Source organism: Labeo rohita, chromosome 11, assembly GCF_022985175.1.
Source record: "Labeo rohita strain BAU-BD-2019 chromosome 11, IGBB_LRoh.1.0, whole genome shotgun sequence".
Classification (NCBI taxonomy): Eukaryota; Metazoa; Chordata; class Actinopteri; order Cypriniformes; family Cyprinidae; genus Labeo; species Labeo rohita.
In genome coordinates this window covers 12,215,365-12,237,609 of record NC_066879.1, presented here as the reverse complement: position 1 = coordinate 12,237,609, position 22,245 = coordinate 12,215,365, and the positions used below count along the sequence as shown (strand labels likewise).

At 43.5% G+C, this 22,245-nt stretch overlaps 1 protein-coding gene across 8 annotated transcripts in view; it reads left to right on the top strand.

Moving 5' to 3' along the window:
* Positions 1 to 22,245, top strand: part of il1rapl1b (interleukin 1 receptor accessory protein-like 1b) — a 133,792-nt gene that overhangs the window by 69,472 nt on the left and 42,075 nt on the right. For all 8 annotated transcript variants that reach the window (XM_051123458.1, XM_051123456.1, XM_051123460.1 and 5 more), the window contains 2 exons: positions 1,134 to 1,287; positions 18,208 to 18,282. In XM_051123458.1, the coding sequence (XP_050979415.1) occupies positions 1,134 to 1,287; positions 18,208 to 18,282 (229 nt within the window). The remainder of the gene's footprint in view (positions 1 to 1,133; positions 1,288 to 18,207; positions 18,283 to 22,245) is intronic.

The window sequence follows — 22,245 nt, the reverse complement described above, 5'->3', positions numbered from 1 at the left end:
AACGTTATCAGGAAGGTTATTCCAGAGTTTAGGAGCCAAATGCGAAAAAGCTCTACCTCCTTTAGTGGACTTTGCTCTCCTAGGAACTATCAAAAGTTCAGAGTTTTTTGGTAGTTTGGTAGTAAAAAGCGAGGGTCGGTGCTGCAGTGGGCAAGTATTGTAATCGATGTATTACCAAACACCATGCAACACTGACTACTGCAGCAAGCCTAGTGTTTTCATTCTTGTTATGTGGGACGGCAGGACCCGCACTGTATTTATTTGGCCACGAGATTTGCGTTGAGTCCCAACACAGCCCTCTAGTTCAGAGTTGAAAGTAGAAGCTGTTAGGAAGAAACAGACCTTACGTCAGTCCAGATGACCACCGTAAGACTGGTGAAATTGCGGACTAATTCAGGTGAGCGTCGAATTAAACGTCTGTCACACACGACGGCTAACCTGAATCAAAGATTGAGACTGTGGACATTTGTGCAGAAAACATGACTGAATTTAGTTAATGACCTGAAAGATAAAACAAACGCACACCATGAGCAACAAATGACTCATTTGATCCACTTCTTTACATCAATCACATCACTGGTTGATATCAGTTCTTAAGCTGTGGCTTTATATAAACCGAGCTAGTCTAGCAAAGAGGTTTTTGTTGCAGCCTTTTTTCTTCTTCCAAAAACAACTTAATGTTTTGTAGTGTTTTCCTCATCATATGAAAGCGGTGTGTTTTAATTAAATGGTTGAATTGCTGTTCCATCGTTGACGATTAGAAAACACTTTGTCTTTGAATATTTCCGTCAGTTATTTCTTTGCCGAGATTAACACCGGTTAACGTCAGCACAGTTCGTGCATCATCTTCTCACGGTTCGCTGCCTTGATAATGAACTCATCTGCTCATCAACATGGCGATTAATAAGGGCTAAATAGATGATTGACAGGCATTTTGGCAGGCGTTGCCAAGGCAACAGTTTACAGATGAAACTCTAGCTGTTGTCAAAACACTGTCGAGTATGAAATCGGTAGCGCTCTTGACATCATTGAAAGCCGCCCACTTGAAGGCGATTTATTAACGTGTCATTCCAGTGAAATGTGCACGGCGAGATCGCAGCTGCATTAACCAGCCCATCTGTTTATGGGTGCAGGAATGCCGGCCGAAACAGTGGAGACAGAGCATCGTCAGGAAGGCGGATGTGCTCTCCATCAAAGACGTGCGGGAAGACGACATCGGAAATTACACCTGCGAATTACAGTTTGGGAGTTTCGTGGTGAGGAGGACCACCGAGCTGTCCGTCACAGGTAAGACGAGCTCTTCTAAGCCAGTTGTGTCCGGTCCCCCTGCTTCCTGCAGAGTTCAGATTCAGCCCTCACTAAACAAGCTCAAGCAGCTAGTCCAGGTCTTCAGGATCTCTAGAAACTGCTAGGCAGGTGTCGCTGTTAAACTCTGCAGGAATGAGGCCGTCCGGGAGCTGAGAGTATTTTGCGTTAAACGTGTCTTCCGGTTTGTATCTGATCTGTAGCGACTGCAGCCGTGTGTTTTGGCGGATCGCGTGTGTTACGGTCGACAGCAGAGGGCAGCGTGAGGCCCGTCCGTAAACGCTGCCACCGCCTTCATTTAGTCTGATGTTAAAGCATGCATGAGGTGCTCACGCGCAGCTGCAAACGCGTTGCCAGCGTCGACACGGCCGTTCTTCACAAATACGCGTACGGTGACTACTAGACGAGAACGTGTTCGGGTTTTCTGTTCGGGTTCAGCTGATAACGGACACGCGTCACACGTTCAGGCTTTAGAAAGAAGCTGAGCAAAATTCAGAACTGAAGAATCGCGTCACGCGTGTGAATTTGAGTTGAATTTGCATGCAGGAAGTTGAGTTGGAAAGAATTGGAACTGTTATTCAACAGACATGATGCATTCTTGGAAATGGAGTGATTTTTCCAGCCAGAACCTTGAAAGTTCATTTCAAGTGTATTAAAATACATATAAATTGCAGTTTTGCGTTATGTTTGCTACCTCAAATTCAGGAATTGAATTCTCAGGGTTTCTCTATTCAGTTAGAAAACAGACAGGTAAAACTAAAGGCTAGTGGTTCCTTGTTTGTGTCTCTTCCACTATGGAGGATCTCTCAGGTCAAGCCTGAAATCAGCTGTCATTTAATTCATGGCCCAGCTGGAAGAAACGTTTTCACAGAGTCAGAGCGATGAGATTCCGTCTGTGATGAGCAGCCTTGTGTTCCTGTAGTTCTGCTAGACTCTCTCTATCTCTCTCTCTCTCACACACACACAGTCTCTCTCTCAATCCCAGTTCTAAGGTGCTTTATGATGTATTTTTGCTAAAGCATTTGCAGTGTTGCTGTGTGCTGTTCAAACAGTGCAAAATGAGAGCAGTGCAGAGCATAAACATGAATTAAGAAAAATAAAACCGTATAAAGAAATAAAGTATGAATGACATAAAGAATACAATGAAATTATAAGATGAGTGCATTAATAATGCAATAATAAGAGAGAGTAATAATAAATAGTGCTGGAGATACAGCGCAGACGTTTCCTCAGGATTGCGCTACGTATTGACGATGACGGTTTCATGTCCGTAAGTCCTGCTGCTGTGGGTTTTTCTGACCGGATGCTGTGTGTCTCTCTGGTTGTGTTTTTACTCTTGCAGTTTCTTATAGTTTACCTTCATGTGCTCTCACGTGAGCTGTCAGTTACTTCATTTCATGCTGCCCTGTTGAAAGGAAAGCTGTTTTTGTATTTTGTATTTTGGACCCATGAAGCATCAGCAGGATAGATGCTGTAACTACGTAAGCGTCTCTCTCTGTTGACAGCCATTCTGTGTTTGAACATTTTTTTTCTATTGCCAGCATCACTTAAATAGCAGACATGTCCCGTTCCTCTAGCGGCTGTTTTCTCCGTGTCCATTTGATTCTGGAGCCTCGTAAAATGTGCGAGGCTCTTATATTAGTCCCGTCTGCGGTCTGTGACATCGCTAGCGAAGCTTGTTCTTGTGTCGGTATGACATCATCAGAGTCCTTAGTCACGTGACACATACAGCTTGGCTGATCGGTTCAGAATAGCGGAACTGAGTGCTTACGGACCATCTCATTACTATGTGACTAGAACAGCAGAAATGAGCCAGAGCGGGCGGAGCACATCACGTGCGGTTTGAGTCCAGTGCTCGCAGACCCTTAAGCCGTCATTCAGCAATGGGTCGCTGCTTCTTTTCTAGAACAGTCCAGTCCTGTTTGCGTTTACAGGGAACGAGCAAATCCTCCGCGTTGAGTTTTCACCGTTCACCGAACAGCCAGATGCAGCTTATTAATACGCATCACTTATAGAAATGGCTTATCTGCTTCCTATAGGACGTCAGCGTAAGACCCTCGTCCCGGTGCCCGACTAATGAAAACAGATGATTATACTTATTGAATTTGTGTCATGGATTTGGCTCTTGTGCTTCTCGGAGTAAGTGCTTAAAAACATGTTCCCGAACGGGGAGGTGGAGATAGATTTATTTTTCTTTTATGGAAAGAGATGGAAGTCTTTAGGAGTAGGATCAGCTCCCTCTGAGTCTTCGTAAAATACTCCATAGTAATTCCAGCTCAAGACTCCAAAACCATTGCACGTTTATTGTCAACACTGTTTTTGCCATGTATTCTGAGTAGAAACAAACATAAAACACAATGATTATTTTTAATTTTTTATTCTGATGTCAAAGCTGGGAAGTATTGAATTTTGAGTAAATGCTTTTGCGTTTCAGCTTCATATAGAACATGATGTTCAGTGGGGTTTAGTCATGTTTTGCATTTAAAGACAGATATTATTTAAAGATCAATCCTCATCATTAGTGACATTAAAACGTATTTAAGGCTTAATATTAAGAAATGTGCATTGTGCACAAGTAGTACTCCAAATTAGGTTAAATTATAATTTGTATATCTGTAAGTCTCAAGCAATATGTCAGTAAATATGTTAATAGACTTGAACTATACTTTGTATGGAAAATCAGTTTTTAGTTCTGTCAGTATCTCCATTCGCCCCAGTGAAAGTTCCTCTGCCGGTTCCGAGGCAGTGCCGTATGGATCGTCCGTTATATATTTTATGTTTCCAGCATGTGCTTTGCATGCTGCAGCATCTGTTTTTTGTGGCAGTGGTAATACAGTTTTGGTATTATTTTCTAATGCATTAGGAATTGAGTGGGTTAATACTGGGATTTTGCCAGAGAAATATGGATCTGCTTACAGCTACATCCTGCGGCTCAGAGAGGATTCTCCTCAGATGAGCCGTTATATAACGGCGTCGCCTCATCGCGAGCAGGTGAACATCTAAACCCGCAGCAGCGTTCGGTTCTTTCCACTGATTATCATATGAAAGGTGTGAAAATTATTCACTTAATTGAGTATGTGAGGGTGTGCAGAAGGTCTGAAGAAGCACAGCTCTGTTTCAGGCGCTGCCGTCCTTTACGAGGATGAGTTTGGATCTTTTTTCCTAGAGGAAACCGGAGCGAACATTGAAGCATTTGAGTGTGTTTGTGCAGCCGGAGCAGAGACATTTTTCCCCATCCTCTCTCTCTCTCTCTCTCTCTCTCTCTCTCTCCAGGAACAGTAAAGCTCATCCCACATAAAAATCAATATTTAATGTCAACATTTTATTATGTTTTTTTTCTCTTGTGCTTTTCTAATACGAGCTCAGATGAGGCAGTCCCCACTTGTGTGCGTTGTGTTGTTTGTGGCGCGCCGCGTCACCTGTCAGCCCAACTTCAGGTCTGTCACTCAAACTGCTGTCGTCGTGGCAACAGAGTGGAAAGTAATGAGAGATATTCCCACCTTATGGTTCCCGTACTGCATATTACATATGAGAGAGAGGGAGAAATGAAGAGAACAGCTGCAGCAGAAAGAGCGAGAGAAATAAACGAAGGCTTGATGCAGAAAAATATGGCTGAAGTGGGGAGAGAACAGAGAGAGAGAGAGCGTTTGGAGAATTTGCTGTGATGGATGAGCATGTGATCAATGCCAGCGATCTGTCATGTGGCTCATTTTCATAAACGCATTACTGATGGAGACGCTCGTCCAGCGAGCGCTCTCATTAGAGGGTTAAACGACAGCCGACCCTCTTCATATGTAACACCACTTCACGTTTCTGCCTGTGTCTCGTCGGTACGTTTACATGAAGCCGCAGCAGGCTTTATCTAGTTGAGCTACAGTCAGCAGCTCTGACCAAAAGCATGCGACACGATGCACAGTACATGAAGGCTAACACACACGTCACGTGACGCTTCCGGAGCCTGTCTCAGTCCGATTAACGTGTAGAGCTCCGATCACGTGATCATTAACGAAAATCTGACTGATTTCAGTGGCGCTAAAGCCGTCTGGACATTTATGATGTTTAATATTACCTTTCAAAACCGACGAGTGGTGTGACGGCACGAGGAGCCGGCAGGAGACGCGAGGTGATTTTGAAGGGAGAAGCTGAGGCTGGCGTGCAGCGCCGTCGTCCTGATGTGTGTCAGGGGTTTGTGATGAGGAGGCACTTTTCCTCTAAGCTCAGAGTCGTTTTAAATAAATGAGCGGCGAGGCCGCGGCCCGCGTGGAGGAGAATGTCTAATGTGGTTATATTTAGAAGTCATTAGTGAGGCCTGGCCAAATGAAGGGCTGTTTTTAAAGTGTTTTTCATTAATTACACAGGATCCTCCATCTTGATGGAGTGCGAGTGAGATGAGTTCTGGATTCTGGGAACCATATTCAGGTCAGAGAGATCCATACTGGGACTTGCACATGATATTGACGCTCTGTTCCAAACCCAGCGTGCGGGTCCCCCTACAGGACCTCCGTAGAGACTTTACGTGTGTGCAGAACAATCATGTGGTCTTAAAGCGGTGCTTTATAACCTTTTCAATTCTAAAGGCCCCGTACAGTATATGATACCATATTCCCTCTGCTGTCATTAAAGCTGCTTGTTTTCCCAGTCGGAAACTGGGCATGTCAAATGATGCATTTTAGCACCTCAACTGAGTTTGATTATTCAAAAAAATTAATTATAATTGTTATTCATTAAAATTAATTCAAGGTCATCTTGTAAGCCCCTCTGCACGCTCGCTGAGAACCTCTGCCTTAAATCACACCTCGCTTGGTCCCAGAAAGCGTTGCATTGAGCGCATTACCTAAACATTACGATGATGTTATACAAAAAAACATTTTCCTTTCTGTTGTTGTGTTTATGACAGTGTGCAGCCTTTTCTTTTTGTCGTGTGAAAGCTATATTTGGAGCCTGCCGTACGTTTGTGATTCACACTCGTTAGGGATGCTGCTTTAGAAGGTCAGCGGACAGTGAGGCTACCAGGATTTGGAAATTTTTGCTGTGAATTTGCGTGTTTGTAGGTTGTGTGAATACAGTGTTCATTTACAGTAAAGAGTCCTGCTGATCACAGTGCAGTCCAGAAGACACAAAGACACGTCATACTGCACACAGCAGCTCACCTGTGAAACGCTGAGCACAGTATGCATGCCGCAGAAGCGCTCACAGACTGCACTTTCTCTTTTTGATGACACATTTTCCTAGTTTAGACGCATTTTCTGCTAGTCCATACTCAACCTGTGGGTTAGGGTGGTGTGTTTTTGATGCGTGGAGCTACAGTTCGAACAGCAGAGCAGAAATGTGCTGTGATATGCAGAGACACTTTTCCATCCAACTTGCATCGGAGTAATTAGAGGATTTCCTGAAACCTTTGTGTTCATCCTGACCTGTGACCGTTTAGTCACTAGTGTCCAGTTATTCTGAGACACGGTTCATAATCGGCATCCTGGGAAACCAGGACGGTCCTGGATTGTGTGGAACCTCTGGAGAGAGACGGTTTTCAGAAGGAAAGCCGGCACATGTCATGCCACCTTCCTCCTTTCCATTCATGCCTCTTTTGTCCTGAAATGCTTGAGCTTATTAAATCATATATTCACGTGGTCACAGGTTTTATATAAAGTATGAGACTGCGTATGACTGCTGCTATCCCCTCCACGTTTCTCTCTCTCTCTCTCGTTTTTTAATCCTCCTCTCACAGAAAGCACTCGGCACATGTCTTAACAGTGAGTCAGTGAATAAAAGGCCTTTTGATGTGTTTTCTTCATTCTAGCTGCACTTTCATTGCTGTGTGAAATGAATATCTTCACTAACAGCCGTCCAAAGAAGGGTAGCGTGGTAGTGGCCTCTCTGACCTACGGAACACATGAATGGCTGTTAATATGTTCCATTTTCTCTATGAATCTCAATCTGAGTGTGCGATTGTGAGTGTAGAGGCCTCCATTAGTCATTGTTCAATTGGCTTTAAAATGAGCTTTTAGAATGCTGAGGTCAGCTGTGACTGGGGTGGAGCTAAATGGGGTGGGTGTGGCCAGAGTGGGGTAAGGATGTGGCCAGGTGGGTTCAGGGGTGGAGTTAGAGGTGTGGTCGGACACGTGGGGACAATTAAAGCACAGCATGTGTTCATATTCCTGTACAGAATATATTTTTTGTTTCCATTTCATTCTCTCTCTCTCTCTCTCTCTCCTGTGAATGGTAAGTGCTAATGGAGTATGTGTAAATGTCAGCTGTCTCATGAATTCATACATCTGGGATCTGTAATGACGATCACACTTCATCAATTAATTGCGTCTCTCTGGCAAATTATCACTCAATTTGCGTCTCAGCGTTCAGAGTGTTAAACTGCTGTTAACGAAAGCCACAAACACTTAGCTCTCACACCCACAGTTTTTCTACCTTTTTTAACCTCCCGTTGGGAATCACTCAGGATTTCCATCTTGAAGTTCACCACTTAATCTTAAAATAGCAGACATCTGTTTAACTTTTGAGCACGTGAAAGAATGATTCAGTGACCTTGAGATTTAGTTTTTCTTTTTTCAGAACATCATTTACTGTGATCGTTTTGATGGCTCCACTTCCTCTTGAGGTTCATTTGGAAACAACAGGCTATAACTTCTAATCACAATGAGACACAGAGAATGAAGGATAATGACACTGTCTGTAGATGCAAGGCATGTCAGGCATATTCATGTTTTCAGGGTGCTGGTTTATTCATTCGGTACTTTATTGAATGAAGAATCTAACGTGAGAGATGAAGGACAGGGCTTTATTTTTATGCTCCAGGCCGACCTAGACTTTAGCTCCCTTTCTTCAAGATGGAGTAATTGGCTCTCAGGCAGAGCTGGAGTCTCGAGCTGTCAGTAAACACATCATCCTGTTATAATTGAACACTTTCCTGTAGTTTTAATAGCACATTGTTTCAGTGGCCACTGGAACGGACCTCGTTCGTCCTTCCAGAAGAAATAAGTCTTATTTGGCTTGTGTGTGTGAGACACTGAGGTCTTCTTAGGACAAGTCAAATTTGTGAAAAAGGAAATGTTCCAACCTGTAAAGCCCCACTCAGCTTTTCAAAGCAAACTGCAGGCGAGGAAAGGTCGGGACTGTCCTTCGCGTTTGTACGGACTGCTGAATAATTCAGGCTCGAGCCTCGTCGCGTGACAGACGCGTTCTCTCGTCTGGTCACACGGAGGGTTATAGCGCGGCCCGTTACACGAGATCCACAGCCCTGTTTCTGTCTCTTAATGGGAGCGGCGGGTTACATTAGGCATAATCATTTCTGTGTGGTGTCTTCAACCCCGGCAGGCTGTAATTTGCACCTTCACGTCCCCTCTGCCACATGACAGCTGCTGGAGCCGTGACACTGTCATTTTCCCTCCCGTTTCTCCAGCTCTCATAAAGCCTCTCGCTGACCCGTCCGATCACGTATAAGCATCGGTTCCCGTATCACCCCTGCCCTCGTGTTTTTATTGGACCCCCATGAATCTTTGGGACGGCTGATGTCACGAATGCTGTTAGCTCTTCTGCTGCAGTCCCAGTTTTCCTTTTCCAATGTCCATGTTCACGTATTATACATTGTTTGTTATTTATGTCAATACAAAGGGTTATTATAAATGTTATCTAAATACCAAAGCATGCACATGTTCATCAGTGGAGATCTGCAGTTCAGATGTTTGGTGTTTATTGCTACAGGAAAATGTATTAAAAGGACAACCCTGAATCTTTTGTTGAGGTGCAGAGAGTAGCATTGATGAGTATGCGAGAGGCTGGACTGGAGGTTTCTGGTTTGACAGTAGCGACGTGCTTCTCGTTGTGCATATGAGATTCAGCTGGAAACCACTTGCTTTTCTTCAGTGTATTTCCCCTAAACAGTGACATAGTTAGCAAATAGATAGTTAACTGCTTTTGGTGCCAAATGCAGCATGTTTGAATCACATTCACATGCTCATATAAAACATTTGTCTCTCATTAAACAAACTTAATTTCCTGTTTCATGTGCCATTTTATCTGTAATAATAACGCAAGATCCGCTTTAGAATAGTGAATCAGATGTGCTCAGCAGTTTCCTCTCTCTGTTTCTAGATCATGGCCACTTCATCTGTGTTTGGGGAGGATTTTTCGCTTTCAAATTGTTTAATTGATTGTTTAAAATCATTTGAATTGGACTTTTAAATGTTTTCTCATGAGTTCTCACTCAGTCTCAGTGGGTTAGTTGTGGTGCCACACACACACACACACACACACACACACACTCACTCACAGCGTGTGTTGTTGTTGTGAGCAGGTGATTCTGGCCATGTGCCCTGAATGTGCTGCTGTAACAAACTGACCTGTTTGAGCAGGTGGGCAGGCTGGCAGTGTCAGTAGCCCTGGCACAACGCTGAGTGTGTGTGCGTGTTTCAACTGGTATTTCCCACATTATGGGGTCCAAATGTCTCCACAAGTACAATAATACCAGACCTTGTGGGGACATTTTTTTGCACCCCATGAGGAAACAAGCTTATAAATTACATAGAATTAAGTGTTTTGAGAATCCAAAAATGGCTGAAGTTTTGTGTGAGGGGTAGGTTTTGGTGTAGAGTTAGGGTAAAGGGGTTGAAAATGCAGTTTGTACTGTAGAAAAGCCTTAACCCTTATGGAATGGATCCATAATGATAGAAATACCAGTGTGTGTGTGTGTGTGTGTGTGTGGCTCTAGCAAATCCAGTCATGTACCTTTAGTGTCTCTCATGTCCTCCTATTCTAACTGTCCATCACTCCTGTAGTCTGTCTGCGTGCTCTCATTCACATTTGATAACAATTTAACCGGCATTGGAAACAATAATTTTTTTAATGGCAAAGTAAATGAGCAATCTTTTCTTGTCTTTTTGGGTTTAATGAGAGCGAGCGGAGTCTTCTGATGCGCCAGGTGTTTGTTCAGATCCTCTGTCACTGCAGCGTTTGTGATCAGAGTTTCAGTGAAGTTTGTCAAGGGCAGAACTGAACGTGTCAGTGTTGACTTTAATGTTCTGCTGAAGAGAACAGATGGCTGATGCGTGACGCTCGTGTCTGATTGGCCAGCTCAGATTCCAAGATGAAAACAAGAGGGAGAGAGAGAGAGTTACCCTCCGAGCACTCCAAACGTTTATAATCTCCTGCAAACATCTTTCTGCTAGATTTATGTAGTCGAAGCCGTCTGTTATCTGACGGCCTTTGTGTGTTTTGTTGAGACGCAGACAGTGACATTCATGCATATTCATTCAGTTAAAACAATCAAGTGCCTGTTTTTGATTTCCACTATAAACTCTCGACACGAGTGGCGTCTCTTCTTCACGCCGCGGCGCAGTGTTCGTGTGCGAGAGGGACATTTACTCTATCTCTTAATTAAAGATTATATCACATCATTTTCTTCACAAGAGAAGAAAAATTCACTTCAAAGAACGAGTGAGAAAAATAATTTCTGTAAGTTCACCAACTGAAAATGAGGCAAAGTTATTTGCATGAGTAAGATTGACGTTTTTAATATCCACTGCAGCGGCGGTTCGATTGGCGTGACTGAGCCGTCGGCGGCCGTGAGAAAGCACATCGTGTTCTGCAGCATCGTCCTCATTATTGGGAAAACAATGCATAATTAAAGTAATCATGATTAATTACCATTCGCTCACCATTTGCACATCTGCTTAATTATAAGTTTGGAAAATTCCTCCACGTCTGAATTCCGATTTCGTGCGAAGCGCGTTCTGACGTGGCGTTGATGGTTCGGATGACTTGAGCGCATCAGCTGGCGGCTCTGAATTCGCCGCGCTGATGTTCGTCTGTTGTTTTAATTACGCAGACGCGAATGAGAATTGCCTGTCGTTGCAGGGAGAAGTAGGGCCCGGAGCTAAACGTCTACACGGCACGAGGCCGCTGCTGAGGAGGCAGTACGCGGTGACGTACAGGAATCGATAGAGCGTTTTCCCTCTGTGCTTCATAAAGGTCTCAGCGTCTGGTCGGGTGCAGGCGTCCGGAGGGCCAAATGAGCCACTGGACTACAGTAGCTGGGCTAGCGGGGTGAATGAACATGTTCATTAAGCGAACGCGCTGACAGCTCAAGCTGCTTTAACCGACAGACGCCCTGGAGTCCCCGAAGAGGAACCCTCGGAGGAGAAACGGGACGTTAACCACAGTGTCAAAGCAGGTGGAATAATTAAGAAAAAGGAGAGAGCTCATTTAAAAGGGCTAAATCATGGCTGTAAGTTAATTATGTTGCCTTACCTTACACAGGAAGTGGCTGCACCAGGGGATCGTGATGGATTTCCTTTTAAGGAAACTTCTGGCTCGTTAGCAAACAGCCACTTTTGAAATGGAGCAAAGATAAGCCGCCTGACGGCCCGTGATGCGATTGACAGCTCAGTCCTCAGACGACCACCTCTGTAGTTTCTGATCACCGCCGTTCATGTTGGTGCATTGTAGAGGAGCGGTTGACATTAGATCGCACAATCCAGTCAAGAATTACGAGCGCGGTGAACACGGGCAGCTTATAACAAGTTCACTTGTGCAGGTGGAAACCTAGTGTTTCCATTACTGTGAGCAGAAGCCACAGCGTCTCTAATGATAGACCACGAGGGCTTCGGAAAACTGCACTGATGTTCAGCTCCTCATTAAACCCTCTGCTGCCATGTTAGAAAGACGACTCGGTTGTAAGTTGTAATTTAAGCTGCTTGCAGTCAACTCTGTGTTTATTCTGCAGAATTTATGATAAGTGTTTGTATCACTTAATGGGATAGTTCATCGATTAAAACATGAACTGTTTGACCAGAACCTGTTTGACCTGCTTTCTTTTGTGTATATGCAGAAAATATTTGGAGAAATTTGTGTCCACAATGAAAGTCAAAGTGCTCCAAATGTTCGGTTCCCACCATTCTTTAAAGGGGATGTCTGATGCAAAATTCACTTTTACATGGTGTTTGCAAAGAAATGTGTCTTAGCAGTGTGTGAACACAACCACTCTACAATGACAAATATGCATTCACTTCTTTTTTTAAACCTCGAAAACAGTCTCAAGTATCAGGCCGTTTAGATTTTCTGAGCAGGACGATGCCTCGTAAGCAATGCAGGCATTTTGTAGTTAGATGTAAAAGTGAGCATAAGAGCCCTCATTTTCTCCCAACATCAGACCCACTGAGGACGCAGTGGATTAGTTTTGTTTTTAATTGGTAATGCGCCACCTGCGCCAAATATACCTACATTTGTTTATGTCTGTGCAAATCATTTTACTCCAGACTGGTTTCTGAACGTGGGACAATTCAAGGCAGGTTTTGCTAAAACGTTAAAAGTCAAGGATGGATCAGTACCCACTGTTTGTGATCCAGCTGCACCTCCAGAAGAAGCAAGTCTCACACTTTTAATTTTTTTATGATAATTTGCAAATTGCCTCTTCCACAGAAGAGAGGGACGGGGTGAGCAGAGCTTGTTAGCGTTCAAAGAGGCCGAAATGCACCGAAACGGGTCGCTGTGAACAGAGCTGTTTTTGACATGGTAAAGGGGTGTTGTTTTTACATGACTATTGAGGAATTTTAACAAAAAGTATGTCATAGACATTTCATGAAGACCATAAAAAAAAAATCGTACCAACTTGTGGAAAATGGGCATCCGACGTCCCCTTTAAATACCGCAAAATTAAAACTCTGTCATCACCCTCATGTTGTTCCAAACCTGTATGAGTTTCTTTCTGTTGAAGATATTTTGATGAATGTTGGCAACCAAACAGTTGCTGGCAGCCGTTGACTTGTGTTACATACTATTGAAGTCAGTGGGAACCAGAAACAATTTGGTTATCTTCTTTTGTGTTCAATAGAAGAAAGAGACTCATAGCATTGTGGAACAACTTGAGGGTGAGTAAATGATTACAGGATGGTCATTTTCCCTATCCCAATAATATGTTCAAGTGATTGGCTTGATCAGCTTGTCTGTGTTCTTTTTCAAACACGGCATTAACGGACGGGTTAACTAGTCGCACTGTAACCCTTCAGTCAGTGCAACATTATTAAGATTTTTAGTTGTCCGTCACGTTTCCGCTCTGGAAGAATGTCAAGTGGCCGCACTAAGTGGGATGTTCAGGTTGTAATCATCACGCTCAGCCGCGGCTCGCCTGTGTTGATAGCGTTCGCTGTTGTAAGGCAGAGCGGCCGTTGACAGAGGGTATTAAAGTTAATCAGCAGAGAAATGTCAGACGGCTTCGCTCACACACGTTAGTGTTCTGCTAGCGCTCAAACAATGCGTCCTCGCTGCGTCGGGCGACTTCTAGAGGGCCAGCGCTCAGATCTATTCTTTGAGTGCGCCGGCGTAATCATGCGTGACCGGGAGCGACTGAGCTCTTTAATTAGAGAGACACGCATTCATTATTTACCCTTTTCTCAGAGGAGATTAGCTGGAGCCGCCGCTTTGTGGGAGAGATACAGAGCTAAATGTACCTGAGACGGGCCTTCCTCCGCGTGAAGCGGCCGCTTGGCGAGTCTGAAAGCCAGCGTCTCTCTACAGTCTCCTGACTCTCACTCCCGAAGCGCGATGTGCGTGCCGGTTCGTTCGTTCACGTCTAGTAGCCGTTGTGTGTTCATATTCGGCTCTGAACTGTTGGAGGAGGTTTTTAATTAAAATAAATTAATCAATGTGAAGTTTATAATGAGCAGATGCTAACAGTGGTATTTAAAAAGCTCTCATTAAGCGTCTGAAGGGCTTTTGATGGCAGTATGTCTCGGGTCACATCCTCTGGCCGGATGAAAGAGGAGCTCTTGAAGGTCGCGCGGTTCATTTACCGAGCACATCCAAAGGGTCGAGCCGCGTTCCAGGCCTTTGAAGTTCCTCCGCTGGCTCGATAGCCGGTCGATGGGCCAACCCGGGGATCCAGGGAAACTTTACCCCTCGACTTTTGAAGTCACTTTGTTTACGCAGAAGTCGTTCATTTAGCTGAAGGTCTTCATGAGAGCCTAAGGAACATTTGACTGGCGTTTTGTGTCCTCTGTGAAAAGAGAAACCAAAGATACGGTTGCTTGAAAGCGAGTGTTGCACCCATGTGAATCTGCGTTCTGATGCATGTCAATGATCAGCTCTTTTTTTAGTGTGTTCGATTCAAGCGACAGACTAACAAGCAAGAAAAAAACAAGGCAACAGAAAAACACAGTGTAATCCAGCTGCTTTATCGCACCTTCTCCGCTGGTTGCCAAAACTTTCTTCTTAGTGTGCCCCTTTGCTAATTTACACAACCAGTGGGACCCAATTATATTCCGGAGGAAGATGTCAGCCTCTCACCCCAACAGCGTCGCTCATAACTGGAACAAAAGAATGGGCTTGTGGCGTGTTTAGAAGTGGATTACGTTCAGAAGGCTCAGTTCTGGGCCTGGCTGGAAGCCTGTGATGTTCAGCAGCCGTACAGAGAGCAATTTCCTTCCCGTCTCAGTGCTGACATTTCTTAAAGAGACCCCCCAGAGCGGAGCGCTCTCGCCCTCGCCGTGATTAGCCATATAGCGCCGCGGCGGCGACTTACGGCACGCAGAATTACAGCAGCGATGGTTTCGCACGGGTGCGACTAGCAAAAAGGTCAACAGGACGAGACGACTCGTGTGTATCTGGCCACAGGGATCGCTTCTCGCTGTAATTATGAGGTGAGGATGTATCGATCGTGTGTGTGATGTTTCTGCACAGAGCTGTAGTCCAGTATAAAATGACTGGATCATCAGCTTTTATTACTTTCATCTCTGATACAAACATGTTAGCATCAGCTGAAGATTCGTTCTCAGATCTGATCCATGTGAAAGCTGGAATATACTACGCAGATTTTGCCCAATTGCCGATTTCACAGAAAATCATGTGGTGTAGGATAGATACAGACTCTGATTTTATTTTTTAGCTTCAGACTCTGATTCCATCCAGTCGGAGCAGATCAGACATGTGCGATATTTTCATTTGTCACACACACACATCATAACAACAGCGTGTATGTTTCTGTGATCGGATTGCTTGTAAAGTCTGGTGACGTGTGATCCTCGCTCGTTTGGTGTACTTCTGGAAACTGTTCTGTGTTTTCAGTGTTAAAAGGTAGGGGGTGCTATTACGCATCTCCTGATCCAAGCAGTCAAAGCGTTGCTTACATAGAAGCTAGCACGATCGTCAAACATTGAACAGCATATAAATCGAAGCTGCCTATCGTTATCAAATGAAATGTTGACGTAGGAAGCGATCGACTCATTGTCTTTTCTTATCGTTCTGAATCCCATTCAAATGTAGTCTTTGAAAAAACGCCATTTTTCAGCTTTTTGTTCAAAAAGTTGCTTTTTCATGGAACTTCCCCACATTCAAGTGTTGATGAAAAATAACGCATTAGTAGATGTTCTGTTCTTTCTTTCTTTTTTGGATATATTGCAGATACTCATACAACAAAATATTCTGGGGGCCATGAAATTTTATGCTGTTAAGGATGTAACTCTTAAAATGACATCGAACTAGCCAATGACTAAAGAAGAGCATAGCTAGTCTGAAATCTTCAGTGTAATAGCCAAAAATCAGCTCCATCATTTCTGTTTGTTTTGAACGAGAGCGTTGTCTTTGCTGTCTTTTGTGCTCTTTGTATTAACTGAGCATCTTTAAATGCTGCGGTCTGTGTTTGTACTGTTACTGACCATATGCTCTCGACTGGTCAAGCTACATCCGGTCGTAAAGCTCATCATCTAAAGCTGCTTTGATGCACATGATGATGAATTCGGGGGCTCTCATGCGCGTGTCTCTGTTACGTCGGCGTGTCAGCGTCTCTGTGGAGCGTTTCCAGCCAAAGTGTATCTAATAAAGTGCCTGCTGAGCACATACACACAGGACAGACTTAATCTCTGAGGAAACAAGAGCTAATGAGAGACAGAGAAAGAGAGAGAGGGAAGACGGCTTTCTGTGGAGAGACAGCCATGCAAATATCTCGCCCAGCGATTCATTATTTTTTCTCTTGAACCTCTCGCACAGAATAATGATCCCAAATACGCAGCAGTCACCGGCGGCCTCTCCCAAGCAGAAATTGGATTTTGGATGAACGATCAGACGGTTTACATTTCATCAAAATTCCCACGGTTTAAATTCAGCCTCACCGAGACGGAAATGAGAGCAGCTGTCATTCACTTCACCTGCTCAAACACTCACACACACACACATTCACGCTTTCATCTTAACGCAGCTCGTGAGTTTACCGCGTGTAACGGCTCGAAATGCTACAAACCCTCTCAAAATCTGTTTTCCCACTTGAAAACTGTTTATTTTTGCTTTCTGCGTTTCTCGGGTTTTCTTTTGGGTTGCTCCCTCGTGCCAAATCAAAACGTGTCTCCATCTGGCTGTTGAACAGAAGCTCACGCAAACCGAATCTTTCTGTGCAGTTTTACATGAAACAAACTAATCAATGCATATTTCATGGTGAAGAAGCTCACTAGGATCATGAGATTTTCTCTGTGTAGAGGGCGCACATCGATGGAAAAAAAAAAAAAAAAACATTTACAAAGGCGGTGTTTCAAATCTGATCTGAGTTGGTGTGGGTTACTGTAAGTCATCCTGTGTGCTTTACTACGGTACAGAGGACAGTCCCTGCATTTGTCATTGTTACGGCCGAATGGTGGAGAGTAATTTCACAAAGGTGAAGCTCTGTCATATCAACTAACACATCACAGTGATGCTGGAGAAACTCGACTAGCATCTCACTCTCTGAACATCACCGAAATGAAGAAAGTGAAAACAGATCTCTCTCGTAGAAGATGCCACAATGCCTGAAACCACAAACCCCAGTCAGCGTTTATCCTGGCGAACGGCAAAACAGATTAACAACATTTAATCGCGTTTTCAAATGTGAATCTGGCCTTGAGATCCAGCTGTCATTTTGGAAGCAATGAAACTGCTGAACTGGTGCGGTGAGTCAGATTACAGTACTTATCCGCTGCTCCTGAAACTCCTCATTGAGTACACAGTCAATGCCACACATGCGCGTAACTGAGTGAATTCAGACGCAGACCGATCTGATTTTCGCTGGCCGTCTGAAGGCCTGGCCTCCCGTGTATCTCTCTGAGCCCTGACTAGACGTGAGCACACGTGTCACACCTGCGTTCAACGCTTACATCTGCAGCTCAAAACACATGGAAAGATGTGTCTTGGTGTGTTTTTGTTCATGATGTTTAAGAGAAAGCATGTTTGTGTAAATATTATTCACAGGTTCATTTTAAATAATTTTAACACGTAATACATTTAATATCTTTTTTAGCATTTAATGCAATGTGTGAATGTCATTTTAAATGTTTAAAACTTGTGTCTAAATGTTTTTGGTTCTGTTGTGGATTTAAATTGGGTTACTATTCACTTATGGAATAAGGTGATAAACAAGTGTGAATTATGTGATTCAATGTGTAGGCCAAAAAAGTCTGATACCAAAAATATAATGTAAAAGTTTGGGTCAATGTTTTAAGAAGACAGTGGAGTAGGTGATTTCAAATGTAATGCTATGCTATAACTTCAATTTTACCATCGATAAGATCGGTAGGTGATTATTACCGACGCGCGTGGCTATATTTAATAAACTGTATCGTCAGAGAACAGAAAAGGTCAAAATAAAGTAGCTCGTCCACTGTGACCTGTTGAGAGAATGAGTGAGTGTCAGACGGGGTGAAATATGGAGTTACCTAATCTACATTTGAAGCTTCGAATTACTTTCAGAAAGTGATTTACTGTTGTTGATTTGGTGATTTGTTTTTGTGGAGATCCAAGCTATACATGTCCAATACATGTCCAGCCGAATTATTGTCGTTTAGTATTTAATGTGTAACTCTGCAGCTCTATCAGGGACAGATGGACAGCACTGACATGCAACTAATCATTTGTTTTGTTGTTTGTTTTCTCGTACAGCACCGCTGACTGACAAGCCTCCCAAGATCCTCTATCCGTCTGAAAATAAGATGAGCGTCATGGAGTTGCAGCTGGGTGAGAACAGCGTTTATTATAGACTGATACAGTAATGCGTTGTGCAGTAACCTTGTGCTCTGTGTGTGTGTGTGTGTGTGTTTCTGTTTGTGTGTGTGTTTACGTGTCTCTCTGTGTCTGTGAGTGTGTGTCTGCGTCAGTGTGTGTCTGTGAGTGTAGGTGTGTGTGAGTGAGTGAGTGAGTGTGTGTCTGTAAGTGTCTGTGTAAATGTGTGTGTGTGTGTGTGAATGTGTCTGTGAGCGCGTCTGAGAGTGTGTGTTGTCGTTCTGGATGGCTCTCTGTGCTGTGCTGAAATGATTGTGCTGTGTTTGATCACCTGTGTAATGTGTCAGAATCGCACCTTTGTAAAACAATAGAGCTTTTATGTGCCACATTTCATGGTCGTTTGCGGCTAAATGAGTGTCAGAGACGCCGACTCGAATGAGTGAACATGAATGACGCTCTTCACAAATACTAACCCGGCTCAGATCACTGCAGACTCGTGGAAATAACCCCACTAAACCATGATTGGTGAAAGACTAGACTTGAAACGCAGCACAAATCGGCGGTTGTGGTGTCGCACTTTGAGAAGCTCGGGCTAACGCGAGTGTTGATGGGATTGTAATATTCTGTGTAGTCACAGTAGTGCTTTGCTTTCATAGCAGTGGTGCTTTCATAATACATATTGTTTCAGCAGCTTTACAGAAAATCATGATGTGAAGAGTGCGTTGAGAATGTTAATATTGTCATGTGTGCAATGATATAATGTAGTTTACATTTTGTCACAATATAAACAACAAAGTAGTGGAGATCTGTGTAGTTTATGCCGCTTTACGTGAGAGTGCTGTATGTATGCTAATAAGGTTGGACGTACAGCAGTTGAAAAATTTGTTCATTAATTTGACTTGTTAATTCATTATGTGCCGATGTTGGAAATTATGTGACCTGTGAGGTTTTGTTCAATTTATAATAATTTGGCGTAATGACAAGCCTAATTACTATTTAGTGATGTGTATCGCTGGGTAAATGATGCATATAAACGACAGGGTTAAAATATCGATCTTATCACTCAACCTTAAGCAGTTTAACTAAGGAGTTAATTGAAAGTCATGGCATAATACTTTTACATAACCCATTCTACATAGTACATAATATCTCCAGTCCTCTGGCATGGAAAACCAAAAGCAGCTGTGGCAAGGAACGAAAAACTTACTGTGTTGTTCGGATAATGGAGAAAAAACTTAGTAAGGATCCAGGGAGGCAAATGTGGTGTCAGTGATTAGGCAGATGTGTTTGACTGAACTGTAGATGGACTGGTGTGTGTGAGCATTTGAGCTCCGTCCAGGGTGGAACAGTAGAGTGCAGGTGCATGCACTTTGGCCTCTTAAATGGAAGATCTCTGAGACGTCACTGGTCCCATGACACAAAATCTTGACGTTCTCACAGTAAAGTATCTGTAAGATGCAGAAATTACATTTCTGACATTGAAGTGTCAGTATAAGGATGTTTTTTGGATGAATTATTCAAGTTGGTAGTTGTTGAAGTTTCAGAGAGATCTGTTTCAACCAAACAGAGAAATCCAATTCAATCTATGTATTTTTCCTTGATACTACAGTATTTGGAGCCTGTTTATCTTTAGTTCATAACTGGTGTATTCTGGCTAAGATCAACCATTGATATTACCTGGCTGTGAAAGCTGATGTATTTTGTAGCTGGATATATTACTACGCTGACGTAAAATGGTCTGCGTCTGTTCCGGCAGTGGACCAGAATGAAGCGTGTGAGTGTTCGTTTGCTTGTTGTTTGGAGTCTCCATCTCACCACCGACAGCTTACAGTTTCACCTGTTTTCTTCTCAACTGGTCTGGAAACATCAGGTGCTTGAGCCGAGAGCACCTGAGCACCACCTGCTGGTCATTTGATGCTAGAATTTGTGTTTGTAACTTTCAAAAATGTGTCCTAAATGTCTGTCATTGAGACTGGTCTTGTTAAGTGGATAAGTGTTCTCCGGTTCATGTCCTGAAGGGGCCTGATAAGTTTAGTAGCAAAATGTTTCAAAATGCTGGTAACTTTTGGTTCATTTTAGGCCATTTATCACTGGCATTCAGTCATACTCGTTTAGTCACGATTGGCCGTATTGGCTGTCTGGCATTTTGAGTTTCACGAGCTGCTCACACAAACAGGCTTTTATAGCCGTTTGCACAATAATGTTTTCTTTTGCGTGATTATAGATGTGAGATCTGTTCACGAGCGTCTCTTTCTCTCCCGGATGTAATAACACTCAAACAGCTCCAGCGGTTCCTCTTTAAGCCATGGCTCCTGACATGCAGTTCTAGCTACGAGATCTGACATCAGGGCACGAGAGATGGCCATCGAACGCTGCGTGACTCACTTGCTAAATGGCAGCACCACCAGCCTTTCATTTCCGTCTCAATGCACCACTTGAGAAGGCAAAACAAGGGCCGAGCACGACTGCCAGAGAATAGACGAAAACGCATTTGGCAAGTGGGTCACCAGTGAATTGGATGATCTAGTTTTGCATTTTACAGATCAAGTTCTGCTTCAGATCGCTCGGGCCGTGTGAACAGGAGTTGCTTTTATGTTATAAGAGGTTACAGTGTTAAAACCCAGAAGAACATTAACAGAACATTTGGCTTTTGAAACTGACACCGATTCACTGACTTCACTTCTTGCATTTGTTTATCTGTCTAGATTAAAACCTGAACTCGATTCTCATATCGTCCATGATCTTAAATGCGCATTAAATGTAATCGATGAAGTTCCTAGATAAAGAACTTTCTCGTCAAATGTATAAAAAAGTAAATATTGTGCAGATTTTGGCAACACGCGTTAATATTTCATTGTAAATATAAGCATTGTTTACAGTGAGTGGACTATTTTAAAGCGGAATTGTATCTTTTCTGCATTGCATATTAGCCGGCATTCATGTTCTAGTGCACAGAACCTTTTCGAGACTAATAATTATGTAACTGTGCAAAAGCTGCAGGCCCCCCCGCTCTGACAAACCGCACCATTTTCCGTCTCTCTGCAGTCGACCGCTGCCGCTTTGGTAAATGTCACAGCCGCGGGGCTGTGCGGCAGATCGATATTACATCATTTCTCTCAATTAGAGAATGCTTATCGTTAGTCTAAGGAAGTCTTATCTGTATTCAGCTGAGCCTTCCAAGTAACAGGGCAGGAGTTCCACGCTACATAAATGGCCAACATGATTCCCTCGAATAATACAATTCTACATCATACTGAATCGATGGTTTTGGTCAGACTGTCCAGACACCAGAAACCTAGCTGTAGATTTATTTGCGCGCAGATGTTGAGTCGTTTGGGGACTATATATAGACTGTACATTTACATTCTTTACGGTAAATACGAATGAGGTTACCCCGAGTTATCGCAGTTCTATGCTATCTGTAAAGTTCGAAGATTTGAGCACTTTAATGTGGTTAACTCTTCTTCATCTCTTTGAAATGGAATCAGCGCCGAACGTGAGCGCGACGTCTCCGAATGGCCTTTATTTCTCTTTTTGTGTCAGTTGTGTGCAGGATCCGCTGAGCCTGTTTGTATTGATTGGGAATGACGATAGCGTTCCTTGAAAATGGATGAGCTGTTGATTTGTACTTTTCACTTTTCAGAAATCCTATAGCGTAATGGTCACGGCAGGAATCAGAATCAAATCATCTTCCTCTTGAGTTGCTCCAGTCCACACCAGTCAATTCAAATTCACTTTAGCCGGCTGCGGTTAGCCGTCGAGTAGAGAGTTCTCATGGTGGACTCTTGAGCTGTTTGTTCCTGGGATCAATGTGTCTCTCTGTCTTACTGAACAATTCGCAGTCCGTTTTAGAGGTAAAGTAACTGCCTAGAGTTTTCAGAATTTGAAGAAACTTGAAAATCCACAAACCAAGCGCAGCTCATTTTTATGTGCCGTTTAATATCTGCATGAACGTGACTCTCTCTTCAGCAGCAGAAT